The sequence below is a fragment of the Glandiceps talaboti genome, chromosome 12, assembly GCF_964340395.1.
Source record: "Glandiceps talaboti chromosome 12, keGlaTala1.1, whole genome shotgun sequence".
NCBI classification, from domain to species: domain Eukaryota; kingdom Metazoa; phylum Hemichordata; class Enteropneusta; family Spengelidae; genus Glandiceps; species Glandiceps talaboti.
In genome coordinates, this window is record NC_135560.1 from 1987696 (window position 1) to 2001551 (window position 13856).

General features: G+C 36.0%; 1 protein-coding gene across 1 annotated transcript in view; it reads right to left on the reverse strand.

Annotated features, from left to right (window-relative positions):
* Positions 1-191: 191 nt before the first annotated feature.
* LOC144443374 (coiled-coil domain-containing protein 93-like) overlaps positions 192-13856 on the reverse strand; it is a 57493-nt gene continuing 43828 nt past the window's right edge. Inside the window, exons 10-18 of the mRNA XM_078132841.1 lie at positions 13482-13544; positions 13129-13202; positions 11422-11503; positions 9670-9813; positions 7570-7678; positions 5770-5890; positions 5067-5151; positions 3110-3223; positions 192-2450 (exon numbers count right to left, since the gene is read on the reverse strand). Coding sequence (XP_077988967.1) covers positions 2403-2450; positions 3110-3223; positions 5067-5151; positions 5770-5890; positions 7570-7678; positions 9670-9813; positions 11422-11503; positions 13129-13202; positions 13482-13544 — 840 coding nt within the window. The 3' untranslated portion in view covers positions 192-2402. The remainder of the gene's footprint in view (positions 2451-3109; positions 3224-5066; positions 5152-5769; positions 5891-7569; positions 7679-9669; positions 9814-11421; positions 11504-13128; positions 13203-13481; positions 13545-13856) is intronic.

Here is a 13856-nt window from a genome sequence, read left to right on the forward strand (position 1 = left end):
ATACATACATACATACATACATACATACATACATACATACATACATACATACATACATACATACATACATACATACACACACACACACACACACACAACCATACCATGGCATAATTCATAATCTGATATTTCACTATTGAATGCTTTATTCAGTTGTACTAGTACTAAACAATGCTAAGAACAAAGCAACTTAATTGTCAATGTCATGTCCAGTGTACCTGATTGCTTCATTCATTTTTACCTTCCGTAAGGAATATTATATATTAGGGATGAAAAGTCTGTGTGTGCATGTCTGTGGCATCGGTTTCTCAAAAAACGGCTGGCTCAATTCAAAGAAAATTCGGTGCACATATTCTTTAGGGTAATCGCTAGAACTGGTTTTGATATTCCATGAATCTTTATGATCAATTTGATAATTAGTTTTTGGTAATTAGGTTATATCTTAAGAATGCACACTTTAAATTCAGTATAATGTGGTACATACATTGATGATAAAAACATGCATGTGTCATATAAATTTTGATGATATAGCTTGTTGTACTTTTAATGACTCATTTGCATATTTAATGATTTTCAGTAATTAGGCTATATCTTAAATATGTATGCTTCAAATTAAATATAATCTGGGACATACTCAAAGAAAGCACATGTTATGAAAAACTTATTGATGTAGCTTTCAGTTTTAATGATTCATTTGCACAATTAACGATCTTCAGTGATTAGGCAATCTTAAAAATAGTGCCAATGGCATTGTAGCACAACTGTGTTTAGCTGTTGGTATGGACATGGTCTTGTTGCTAGGCATATTTGCAAACATTTTTTTTGAATCTTTATTAATTTACCTGCCCTTCCCACTTTTCATCTTTGCAATACAAACCATCACTTAGCTGTTCCTATGGGCATGGTCCTGTTGCTAGGCATATTTGCAAACATATTTTGAATCTGTATTCACCTACCCATCCCTGTTGTTATCTTTGTAATATCCATCATCATTTCATTATTGCTAAGGTTGTGGGCATGGTTGCTAGGGCCAATTGTGTCATAATGTTTTCAACAATAACTGCAGAATAACACCTCCCGAAACAACCCCACCAAGTTTCAACCCTATTCACCATGCAGTTTCAAGATATAAGTATTTGTCCAAAATTGATATTTTAAGACCTAATTTGCATATTGCTGATGGTATCATCACATTGTGATTAATTGTGAATACAGCTTCATCTACACATGCCCAGATGCAACCCCAGCACAATCGGCTTGGTAGTTTTGGAATTATTAATTTGTGACAAAAAAGACACATTTTTAGACCTAATTTTAATATCACAGATGGGATCTTCATCAACAATTCTTAATATAAACACCCTGAAGAACTTTCCAACCAAATTTCCAGCTGAATTTGCGCAGTAGTTTTGGAATTAAAGGTTTTTAAAACCAAAAATACACATTTTTATACCTAATTTGCATATCGCTGACTGGATCACATGTCATGAACAATTCTTAATCTAAACACCTCTAAGTCCATTGCCATCAAATTTAAGACCAATCTGCAAAGCAGCAAAAATCACATTTTTTTACCCAAATCAAACACCGGTGTAAGAACATTTTGATTTGAACAATGTCCCAAGGTAATATACCTACCAAATATCATGGCAATTGGTTTTTGACTTTACGTTGTTTACATACACATACCCACACATCCACATAGACAGACAGACAGACAGATAGACACTTTGTCATGACTATAGCTTTACCGAACCTAAGAAGATCAGTTGTGCTAAAAACGCACTCTTCAAATTCAATTCAATTTGGTACATACTTCAAACTTACCTAATCACATATGTTCTGTTACATTCCAATAATAATTGTGTGTAGAACGAAAATCTAAAGATTTTGTCCTTAAGGAAGGCATTCAGTTTGAATCTGGTTATCTAAGTTGATTCAATTCTCATGAAATAACCAGGCATACATAGTGAATCTCAACAAAACTATACATAATTATGACTTGACAAATAAATTGTACACCCTCCGATATAATGTATGCCATCAAAGTGTACATTCATTCCAACTATCTTGTACTATCTTATCAGGCATTCTGTTTTTATAGTGACACATATCAACCATTGACTAATGTGTCTTTCATTTCAAACTGATTACTTAGCAGTGTGTTCTCAAATGACAGACAAATACATGTAGTTTTGTTGTTGGTCCTAAGGGATAGAGGAACATCCAATTTGGATGTGAGATAAAAACTAGCTGTGTGTTGGTAGCTTGTACAGGTCAATAACACATCATTGCTTACAATAGTAGTCAAATTATCAACTAAGACTTAATTATAATACCTATATTTGTTTCAGTTTCTATAGTAACTGATTAATAGCAATTTTCAATGGTTTGCAAGCATATTACGATTTTTGAAGTTTGCTGAGAAGAATTTCATTTTTCCTGCATTCCTGAAAGAGAAAAACCAAATAAATAGCTTTGTAAACATATATATTGATATGGTCAAACTTGATTAGTGTTGTCAATAGATATATATACACACATAGACTGTCAACAGCTATCCTGACTTTTGTAATATATGTTTGAATGCTGTTTAGTTGATGAAGTAGAATCAAAATATGGTAGTTTTTTTAGAACTTGGTACTTGTAACCATACTGTAGCACTATAGGTCTGTTCTAGGGGGTACAAGTATTAGTTGTACCACTATAGGTCTGTTCTAGGGGGTACAAGTATTAGTTGTACCACTATAGGTCTGTGCTAGGGATACAAGTATTAGTTGTACCACTATAGGTCTGTGCTAGGGGTACAAGTATTAGTTGTAGCACTATAGGTCTGTGCTAGGGATACACGTATTAGTCGTAGCACTATAGGTCTGTGCTAGCGGTACAAGTATTAGTTGTGTCACTATAGGTCTGTGGCAGGGGTACAAGTATTAGTTGTAGCACTATAGGTCTGTACTAGGGATACAAGTATTAGTTGTAGCACTATAGGTCTGTGCTAGGGGGTACAAGTATTAGTTGTACCACTATAGGTCTGTACTAGGGGTACAAGTATTAGTTGTACCACTATAGGTCTGTGCTAGGGGTATTAGGTAACACAGTCACTTACCTCTTTGAAATCTTTGACAGTTTTGAAATACAGTCTTTGTTTATCTATCAGATCTAGGTAAGTATCATTTAAATGGTCTCTTCTCATTTTCTCCTCTTGTTTCTTCTTTTCAACCTAATAAATGTGTCAACATCAATGTTTGTATATTACACTATCAACAAATTTCATTTGTAACTAGATTAGCTAACTATTTACACATGGTAAACCTATCACTACACAGCTAACTACTAACTATATATTTACACACAGTAAACCTATCACAACACAGTTAACTATTTACACAGGGTAAACCTATCACTACACAGTTAACTAACTATTTACACAGGGTCAATCTATCACTACACAGCTAACTAACTACTTACACAGGGTAAACCTATCACTACACAGCTAACTAACTATTTACACAGGGTAATCTATCACTACACAGGTAACTAACTATTTACACAGGGTAAACCTATCACTACACAGCTAACTAACTATCTACACAGGGTAAACCTATCACTACACAGCTAACTAACTATTTACACAGGGTAAACCTATCACTACCAAGCTAACTAACTATTTACACAGGGTAAACCTATCACTACACAGTTAACTATTTACACAGGGTAAACCTATCACTACACAGCTAACTAACTATTTACACAGGGTAAACCTATCACTACACAGCTAACTAACTATTTACACAGGGTAAACCTATCACTACACAGCTAACTAACTATTTACACATGGTAAACCTATCACTACACAGCTAACTAACTATTTACACAGGGTAAACCTATCACTACACAGCTAACTAACTATTTACACATGGTAAACCTATCACTACACAGCTAACTAACTATTTACACATGGTAAACCTATCACTACACAGCTAACTAACTATTTACACATGGTAAACCTATCACTACACAGCTAACTACTAACTATATATTTACACACAGTAAACCTATCACAACACAGTTAACTATTTACACAGGGTAAACCTATCACTACACAGTTAACTAACTATTTACACAGTGTCAATCTATCACTACACAGCTAACTAACTATTTACACAGGGTAAACCTATCACTACACAGCTAACTATTTACACAGGGTCAATCTATCACTACACAGCTAACTATTTACACAGGGTAAATCTATCACTACACAGGTAACTAACTATTTACACAGGGTAAATCTATCACTACACAGCTAACTATTTACACAGGGTAAACCTATCACTACACAGTTAACTAACTATTTACACAGGGTAATCTATCACTACACAGCTAACTAACTATTTACACAGGGTAAATCTATCACTACACAGCTAACTAACTATTTACACAGGGTAAACCTATCACTACACAGCTAACTAACTATTTACACAGGGTAAACCTATCACTACACAGCTAACTAACTATTTACACAGGGTAATCTATCACTACACAGGTAACTAACTATTTACACAGGGTAAACCTATCACTACACAGGTAACTAGCTATTTACACAGGGTAAATCTATCACTACACAGCTAACTATTTACACAGGGTCAATCTATCACTACACAGTTAACTAACTATTTACACAGGGTAAACCTATCACTACACAGTTAACTAACTATTTACACAGGGTAAACCTATCACTACACAGCTAACTATTTACACAGGGTCAATCTATCACTACACAGTTAACTAACTATTTACACAGGGTAAACCTATCACTACACAGTTAACTAACTATTTACACAGGGTAAACCTATACCCAGGCTGATCTAACTATTTACACACAGTAAACCTATCACTACACAGCTAACTAACTATTTACACAGCCTCAAACATTTTAATGAATTTAAAGTTACAATTGAAAGACAAATACTTCACTTGACTCTAGTCACCTTTACAAAAAGTGAACAGTCTCTCTGGTAGACATTAAATGTGATATTTTTTGACATTACACAAAGTTCCCCTACCTTAGCCTTATTGGCCATTATTCCTTCCACTATTTGCTCAAACTGCTTCAAGAACTGTTCTTTAGTTGCAGATGATGACATTGCTCTGAAAATGTACAATAAATAAACATGGCATAAGTATGAAGCAAAGTGGAAAAGGGAAGTATCCTCAATAATGTTTACTGTTGCCTGGATATATTGATATACCCACAGTAACTGTTGCCTGGATATATTGATATACCCACAGTAACTGTTGCCTGGATATATTGATATACCCACAGTAACTGTTGCCTGGATATATTGATATACCCACAGTAACTGTTGCCTGGATATATTGATATACCCACAGTAACTGTTGCCTGGATATATTGATATACCCACAGTAACTGTTGCCTGGATATATTGATATACTCACAGTAACTGTTGCCTGGATATATTGATATACCCACAGTAACTATACAGTTATTGATCATGTAGTAAAGAGATGGCATAACACAAGATAGAACTGCAGATCATATGCACTATCCTCACAAAACCTGACTTCATTTACACTGCACCTACGGCTACAATGAACTGTCCTCACTAGACAATATCCTGTTGCCCCTGACAACATCAATGGGAATGCAATTCAAGTCATCACCACAAAATGAGCTGTAGTATGACATACATGACAAGGTGTACATAGTCCTTTATATAAAATCTATATAAACTTAATGGCACTTACTGTGTAAAATTATCATGTATAGAGTTGAGGAGGTTGACTTCTTTTCCTAAATATAATTTGGTATCATCTAAAGTGTTGTATAAAGTGTAAAACTGTTTTGTTTCTGTATGAGTGGAAGCCACTGTAAGGAATAAGAGCACACAAAACCAATAAACATTCATCACATCTTCCTTGTGACATGGTTGATATATTATAACTAATATAGCATTGTGACTTGCAGCTAAAATGATGCTGGTTTCATGTTTCACTCATGGGACATTACAATTTTTGACACAAGCATAGACATATTTCAACTCTTGACTATTATATAAACAATAGCAGAAACACAACAAACACAGCTGCTGCAGGATCCTTGGCCCAATCACACTGAACAGTGCTAAGCACTGCTATTCTTTTATAGCTCAGTAGAGACTCCTGTTGTAAACATTACACATGAACTTGATGATTTTAATAGCTTCAATTGTTTATTTTCTAACTGGTAATCAACATATCAACTGGTCTTGATTACTTCTACATCCCCACTGTGTTTGGCACGTATGTATTGTTTCTTTTGCATTAGAAGTTGTCTGAGTGTGTGTAAAATGTTGTGTTACCAGTGATTACACATGCATACTACTACTAGTGGTATTTGCACTGCAATGCAATATCAAAAACATTATTGCATACCTGCATGCAAATGATATGCAAATGAAGCACAGTCGTTCATTAACGATGAAAGTGCATGCTCACACAGTGTCATTGTTTATGGAAATTTGCTGTTTTTAATAAATATGTGAAATAATAAGAGAACCCCATTCCGTGAGAGTTCCAGTGTGGGTACTCATGGGTATTTGCACTCATGCTTGCTGTGTTTCTGCTGCATTTTAATTTGCCATGCCGATGATAGTACGGCTGCATACAACACTGCCATGCCGATGATAGTACGGCCGCATACAACACTACCATGCTGATGATAGTACGGCCGCATACAACACTGCCATGCTGATGATAGTACAACCGCATACAACACTACCATGCTGAGATAGTACGGCCGCATACAACACTGCCATGCTGATGATAGTACGGCCGCATACAACACTGCCATGCTGATGATAGTACAACCGCATACAACACTGCCATGCTGATGATAGTACGGCCGCATACAACACTACCATGCTGATGATAGTACGGCCGCATACAACACTGCCATGCTGATGATAGTACGGCCGCATACAACACTGCCATGCTGATGATAGTACGGCTGCATACAACACTGCCATGCTGATGATAGTACAACCGCATACAACACTGCCGTGCTGATGATAGTATGGCCGCATGCAACACTGCCATGCTGATGATAGTACAGCCGCATACAACACTGCCATGCTGATGATAGTACGGCTGCATACAACGCTGCCATGCTGATGATAGTACGGCCACATACAACACTGCCATGCTGATGATAGTACGGCTGCATACAACACTGCCATGCTGATGATAGTACAGCCGCATACAACACTGCCGTGCTGATGATAGTACGGCCGCATACAACACTGCCATGCTGATGATAGTACAGCCGCATACAACACTACCATGCTGATGATAGTACGGCTGCATACAACACTACCATGCCGATGATAGTATGGCCACATACAACACTGCCATGCTGATGATAGTACGGCCACATACAACACTGCTGTGCTGATGATAGTATGGCCGCATACAACACTGCAAGCACTTGTGGACACATATAGTTAGTAACATACTGTAGTTTGGATTTTAATATGGACACATAGAATTAAGATCAACCTTTGTTTTTACCTTGATTGTATAACTCCACAAATCTCCTCTGATATTGACTGAGTTCAGCTCTTGATGGCACTTCATCTATTTTTCTCTGCAAAGCTGAGATCTCACGGTTCTTACGTGCCTACATTAACAATGTTATACAACACTAAAGTTAGTATCAATATAATTAACTGTTATCAATACACAATGTTACTTCAGTACATTAGAAGAGAGATTGATATTCTGTAACAGAGCAATTTACCCAATTTATCACATAAATACATGCAAATCTTCACCTGTGTGACGTCAAACAGGGCAAATCAAAAACCCATATCTCCCCTGTTCTACCGAACTATTTTTTCCCTCAACTGTTAGAGTGTTCATGCCAATCCTATGCTACAATCAAGTTATCATAATAATTATGTGCTTTCAAAATGTAAAATTTAATGCACACATTACATTACATATATCCTTGGGGGGCACGAGTCCGATACATACAGGTACTTTTATTTTTATTTAATAAATTTTATTCTATCTATAAATATCATGTAGATTATCATTGATATCAATGTACAGCAGGTGGCAAGTGAAGTTACTTTCGATTTTCTGTCAAGCTCAGAGCTCCGAACATCTCGAGCAAATATGATTGAAATGACAGAACAAAAGTCGCATTCAGACAAATTTTACTTACGTTTTAAAACTAAAATTGATATTACATGTACATTGCAAGGTTATAACCAATAATTTTGGTTGGGAAACCACTGCACAGTATGACTATACCGTGTAGGTAAGCTTGACCTTGCAACAGGTCATGCAATTACGTAATCTGTATAGCTGTTGGACAGCATTTTTTGATGCGTGATGAAAAATAATGTGCAATGAAACGATGCAGTATTCATAAATTTGATTCAAAATTGTAGCAAAATATGTGGAAAATCTGATAATTTATGTGATAAATATATAATCCCATGAAATCAATGTTAGTTTTACGTCATAATGCTCCTCGTATGATTTCACGGGCTACAAATTCTCGCCTGGCGGCTAAGACGTAAAACTAACATTGATTTTGTGGGATTTTATATAAATATCACATACTGATTTGTAGACAGACTAGTTTATAATGTGACAGAGAAATTTACCTAATATATAACATATAGATTTATAGACATGTCTACTAGTATATTCTATAATAGAGCAATTTACCCAATATATCACATATAGATTTATAGACATGTCTACTAGTATATTCTATAATAGAGCAATTTACCCAATATATCACATATAGATTTATAGACATGTCTACTAGTATATTCTGTAATAGAGCAATTTACCCAATATATCACATATAGATTTATAGACATGTCTACTAGTATATTCTATAATAGAGCAATTTACCCAATATATCACATATAGATTTATAGACATGTCTACTAGTATATTCTATAATAGAGCAATTTACCCAATATATCACATAAAGATTTATAGACATGTCTACTAGACAAGTATATTCTATAATAGAGCAATTTACCCAATATATCACATATAGATTTATAGACATATATCTACTAGTATATTCTATAATAGAGCAATTTACCCAATATATCACATATAGATTTATAGACATGTCTACTAGTATATTCTATAATAGAGCAATTTACCCAATATATCACATATAGATTTATAGACATGTCTACTAGTATATTCTGTAATAGAGCAATTTACCCAATATATCACACATAGATTTATAGACATATATCTACTAGTATATTCTGTAATAGAGCAATTTACCCAATATATCACATATAGATTTATAGACATATGTCTACTAGTATATTCTATGATAGAGCAATTTACCCAATATATCACATATAGATTTATAGACATATATCTACTAGTATATTCTGTAATAGAGCAATTTACCCAATATATCACATATAGATTTATAGACATATATCTACTAGTATATTCTGTAATAGAGCAATTTACCCAATATATCACATATAGATTTATAGACATATATCTACTAGTATATTCTGTAATAGAGCAATTTACCCAATATATCACATATAGATTTATAGACATATATCTACTAGTATATTCTGTAATATCAATTCAAAGGCAATGACTACGTACAAGAAGTAGTTTGATTTTCTGTAATTTTTCTTTATCAGCCTGATATTGTTTAGCTATCAACTGACTCCGTTCATCTTCCTCCTCATCTTCTCCAACACCTTCTTTAAGTTCAGTGATTTGTTCCTGAAGTTTGGCAAGTTTTTCCTGTATTAAAAACAAAGTACAATGTTTTTAAATTCAGCAGTAATTGTTTGACCTCCAATATAATAGTCATTTCTGATTTTGAGATGATGTTAAATACAATTTGTACACTCTGCATGAGTGTACAAAATGTACCAACCTTACACTCTGCATGACAGTGTACAAAATGTACCAACCTTACACTCTGCATGAGTGTACAAAATGTACCAATCTTACACTCTGCATGAGTGTACAAAATGTACCAATCTTACACTCTGCATGACAGTGTACAAAATGTACCAACCTTACACTCTGCATGACAGTGTACAAAATGTACCAACCTTACACTCTGCATGACAGTGTACAAAATGTACCAACCTTACACTCTGCATGACAGTGTACAAAATGTACCAACCTTACACTCTGCATGACAGTGTACAAAATGTACCAACCTTACACTCTGTATGACAGTGTACAAAATGTACCAACCTTACACTCTGCATGACAGTGTACAAAATGTACCAACCTTACACTCTACATGACAGTGTACAAAATGTACCAACCTTACACTCTGCATGACAGTGTACCAAATGTACCAACCTTACACTCTGCATGACAGTGTACAAAATGTACCAACCTTACACTCTGTATGACAGTGTACAAAATGTACCAACCTTACACTCTGCATGACAGTGTACAAAATGTACCAACCTTACACTCTACATGACAGTGTACAAAATGTACCAACCTTACACTCTACATGACAGTGTACAAAATGTACCAACCTTACACTCTGCATGACAGTGTACAAAATGTACCAACCTTATACTCTGCATGACAGTGTACAAAATGTACCAATCTTACACTCTACATGACAGTGTACAAAATGTACCAATCTTACACTCTACATGGCAGTGTACAAAATGTACCAACCTTACACTCTGTATGACAGTGTACAAAATGTACCAACCTTACACTCTGTATGACAGTGTACAAAATGTACCAACCTTACACTCTGCATGACAGTGTACAAAATGTACCAACCTTATACTCTGCATGACAGTGTACAAAATGTACCAACCTTACACTCTGCATGACAGTGTACACAATGTACCAACCTTATACTCTGCATGACAGTGTACAAAATGTACCAACCTTACACTCTGCATGAGTGTACAAAATGTACCAACCTTACACTCTCTATGATAGTGTACAAAATGTACCAACCTTACACTCTGTATGACAGTGTACAAAATGTACCAACCTTACACTCTACATGACAGTGTACAAAATGTACCAACCTTACACTCTGCATGAGTGTACAAAATGTACCAACCTTATACTCTGTATGATAGTGTACAAAATGTACCAACCTTACACTCTGTTTGACAGTGTACAAAATGTACCAACCTTACACTCTGCATGACAGTGTACAAAATGTACCAACCTTACATTCTGCATGACAGTGTACAAAATGTACACACCTTATACTCTATGTGAGTGTGTACAAAATGTACCAACCTTACACTCTGCATGACAGTGTACAAAATGTACCAACCTTACACTCTACGTGACAGTGTACAAAATGTACCAACCTTACACTCTGCATGACAGTGTACAAAATGTACCAACCTTACACTCTGCACGGAATTCCTGCTCTTGCTTCTTCAATTTCTCATTCATTGCAACCAAAGATCTTAGAGTCTGTAAAATTCTAGAAACATAAAAATCATCCAATTAGAGTATGAAATATGAAATATGAGTATGAAATAAAGCTCTAACTTCACGAAGGAGGGAGGGGGACTAGGTCAGTACTGTAAAGATCTAACTTATGAGGGGGTGGGGGGTTAGTACTGTAAAGATCTAACTATGAGGGGAAGGGCCTAGGTCAGTATTGTAAAGATCTAACTATGAGGGGAAGGGGCCTAGGTCAGTATTGTAAAGATCTAACTATGAGGGGAAGGGGCTCAGTCAGTATTGTAAAGATCTAACATTGAGGGAAAGGGGCCTAGGTCAGTACTGTAAAGATCTAACTATGAGGGGAAGGGGCTAGGTCAGTACTGTAAAGATCTAACTATGAGGGGAAGGGGCTAGGTCAGTACTGTAAAGATCTAACTATGAGGGGAAGGGGCCTAGGTCAGTACTGTAAAGATCTAACTATGAGGGAAAGGGGCTAGGTCAGTACTGTAAATATCTAACTATGAGGGAAAGGGGCTAGGTCAGTACTGTAAAGATCTAACTATGAGGGAAAGGGGCCTAGGTCAGTACTGTAAAGATCTAACTATGAGGGGAAGGGGCTCAGTCAGTACTGTAAATATCTAACTATGAGGGAAAGGGGCTCAGTCAGTACTGTAAAGATCTAACTATGAGGGGAAGGGGCCTAGGTCAGTACTGTAAAGATCTAACTATGAGGGGAAGGGCCTAGGTCAGTACTGTAAAGATCTAACTATGAGGGGAAGGGGCTAGGTCAGTACTGTAAAGATCTAACTATGAGGGGAAGGGGCTAGGTCAGTACTGTAAAGATCTAACTATGAGGGGAAGGGGCTAGGTCAGTACTGTAAAGATCTAACATTGAGGGAAAGGGGCTCAGTCAGTACTGTAAAGATCTAACTATGAGGGGAAGGGGGCTAGGTCAGTACTGTAAAGATCTAACTATGAGGGGAAGGGGCTAGGTCAGTACTGTAAAGATCTAACTATGAGGGGAAGGGGCTAGGTCAGTACTGTAAAGATCTAACTATGAGGGGAAGGGGCTAGGTCAGTACTGTAAAGATCTAACTATGAGGGGAAGGGGCTAGGTCAGTACTGTAAAGATCTAACATTGAGGGAAAGGGGCCTAGGTCAGTACTGTAAAGATCTAACTATGAGGGGAAGGGGCCTAGGTCATACTGTAAAGATCTAACTATGAGGGGAAGGGGCCTAGGTCATACTGTAAAGATCTAACTATGAGGGGAAGGGGCCTAGGTCAGTACTGTAAAGATCTAACTATGAGGGGAAGGGGCTCGGTAAGCAATTGAATTCATAGTAAGATTCATGTATTTTATTTACACATCTGGCTGTGAACAGGGTTTTACTTCCACATATCAAGGCATTGACAGTTTTTGAGTTTTTAAAGCCCTTTAACCATTTATAATTGGATTTGTTACAAAGACCAGTCTTAGTTTCAACAACAGGACTATGTTTGCTTCTAGAAATACCCCCATTGACTTTTAGCAGTACTACAATATTTTGTCTATTCACCATTGAACTATCCCTGTTTGATAATCATGTAATTTGATACCTTCAATGATATTGTGTATGTTATACTAGTTTCTATATTAACTCCACACTACCCATACTTACTCTTTGTTTGCTCCAGTCTCCAACTCTTCTAACTTTGTCATTTCTTTATCAATTTTGGAACAGGTCTCGTTGATCTAGCAAACATGCAAATCATATTAAATTGGTCAAATTCAAAATATCAATTGCTGCATAGAAAACTATTGGATCATTTTCTACTAATTTGACTCTAAAGTTGGTTATGCAAGAACACATCCTTATGATTGAGCAATTGAAAGCTAAAGCAAACATTACGCTGTGTTGATCATTGATCATGGCAAATGAGATCTTGACATGGAATGTCTGTAAATGTAACCAAATAACACTTCTTTTGTATATGAACCTCTGAAAGCTATAAACTAAATCATCAATCATACCTTATTCATTTTATTTTTTGTCTCTACATACTCTTCTTGAAGTTTGCCATGTCTTTGTGTCATCTGTGAAATGAAACAAGTAATATTCAGGGCTCACTATGACTAACATAATAGTAATAAGTCATTGAGAATGACATAGTCCCCGCTATGATTGGGTTTTAAGGAATTATCACTACTCTGATCACGCAACAACACTTGTGAACCTAAATCAAACAGACTTAGATATGTTGTGTCTGCTTGTTGGACATGGAACATGCCTACAACAATAAAGGATGGGTCGGGTATGGGGGATTGTATCACAATGAAAATGGATATGCACATGTATGTCATAGAACACTGTCCCAATACCAACTTGGAATGAGATCTGTTCAAGCA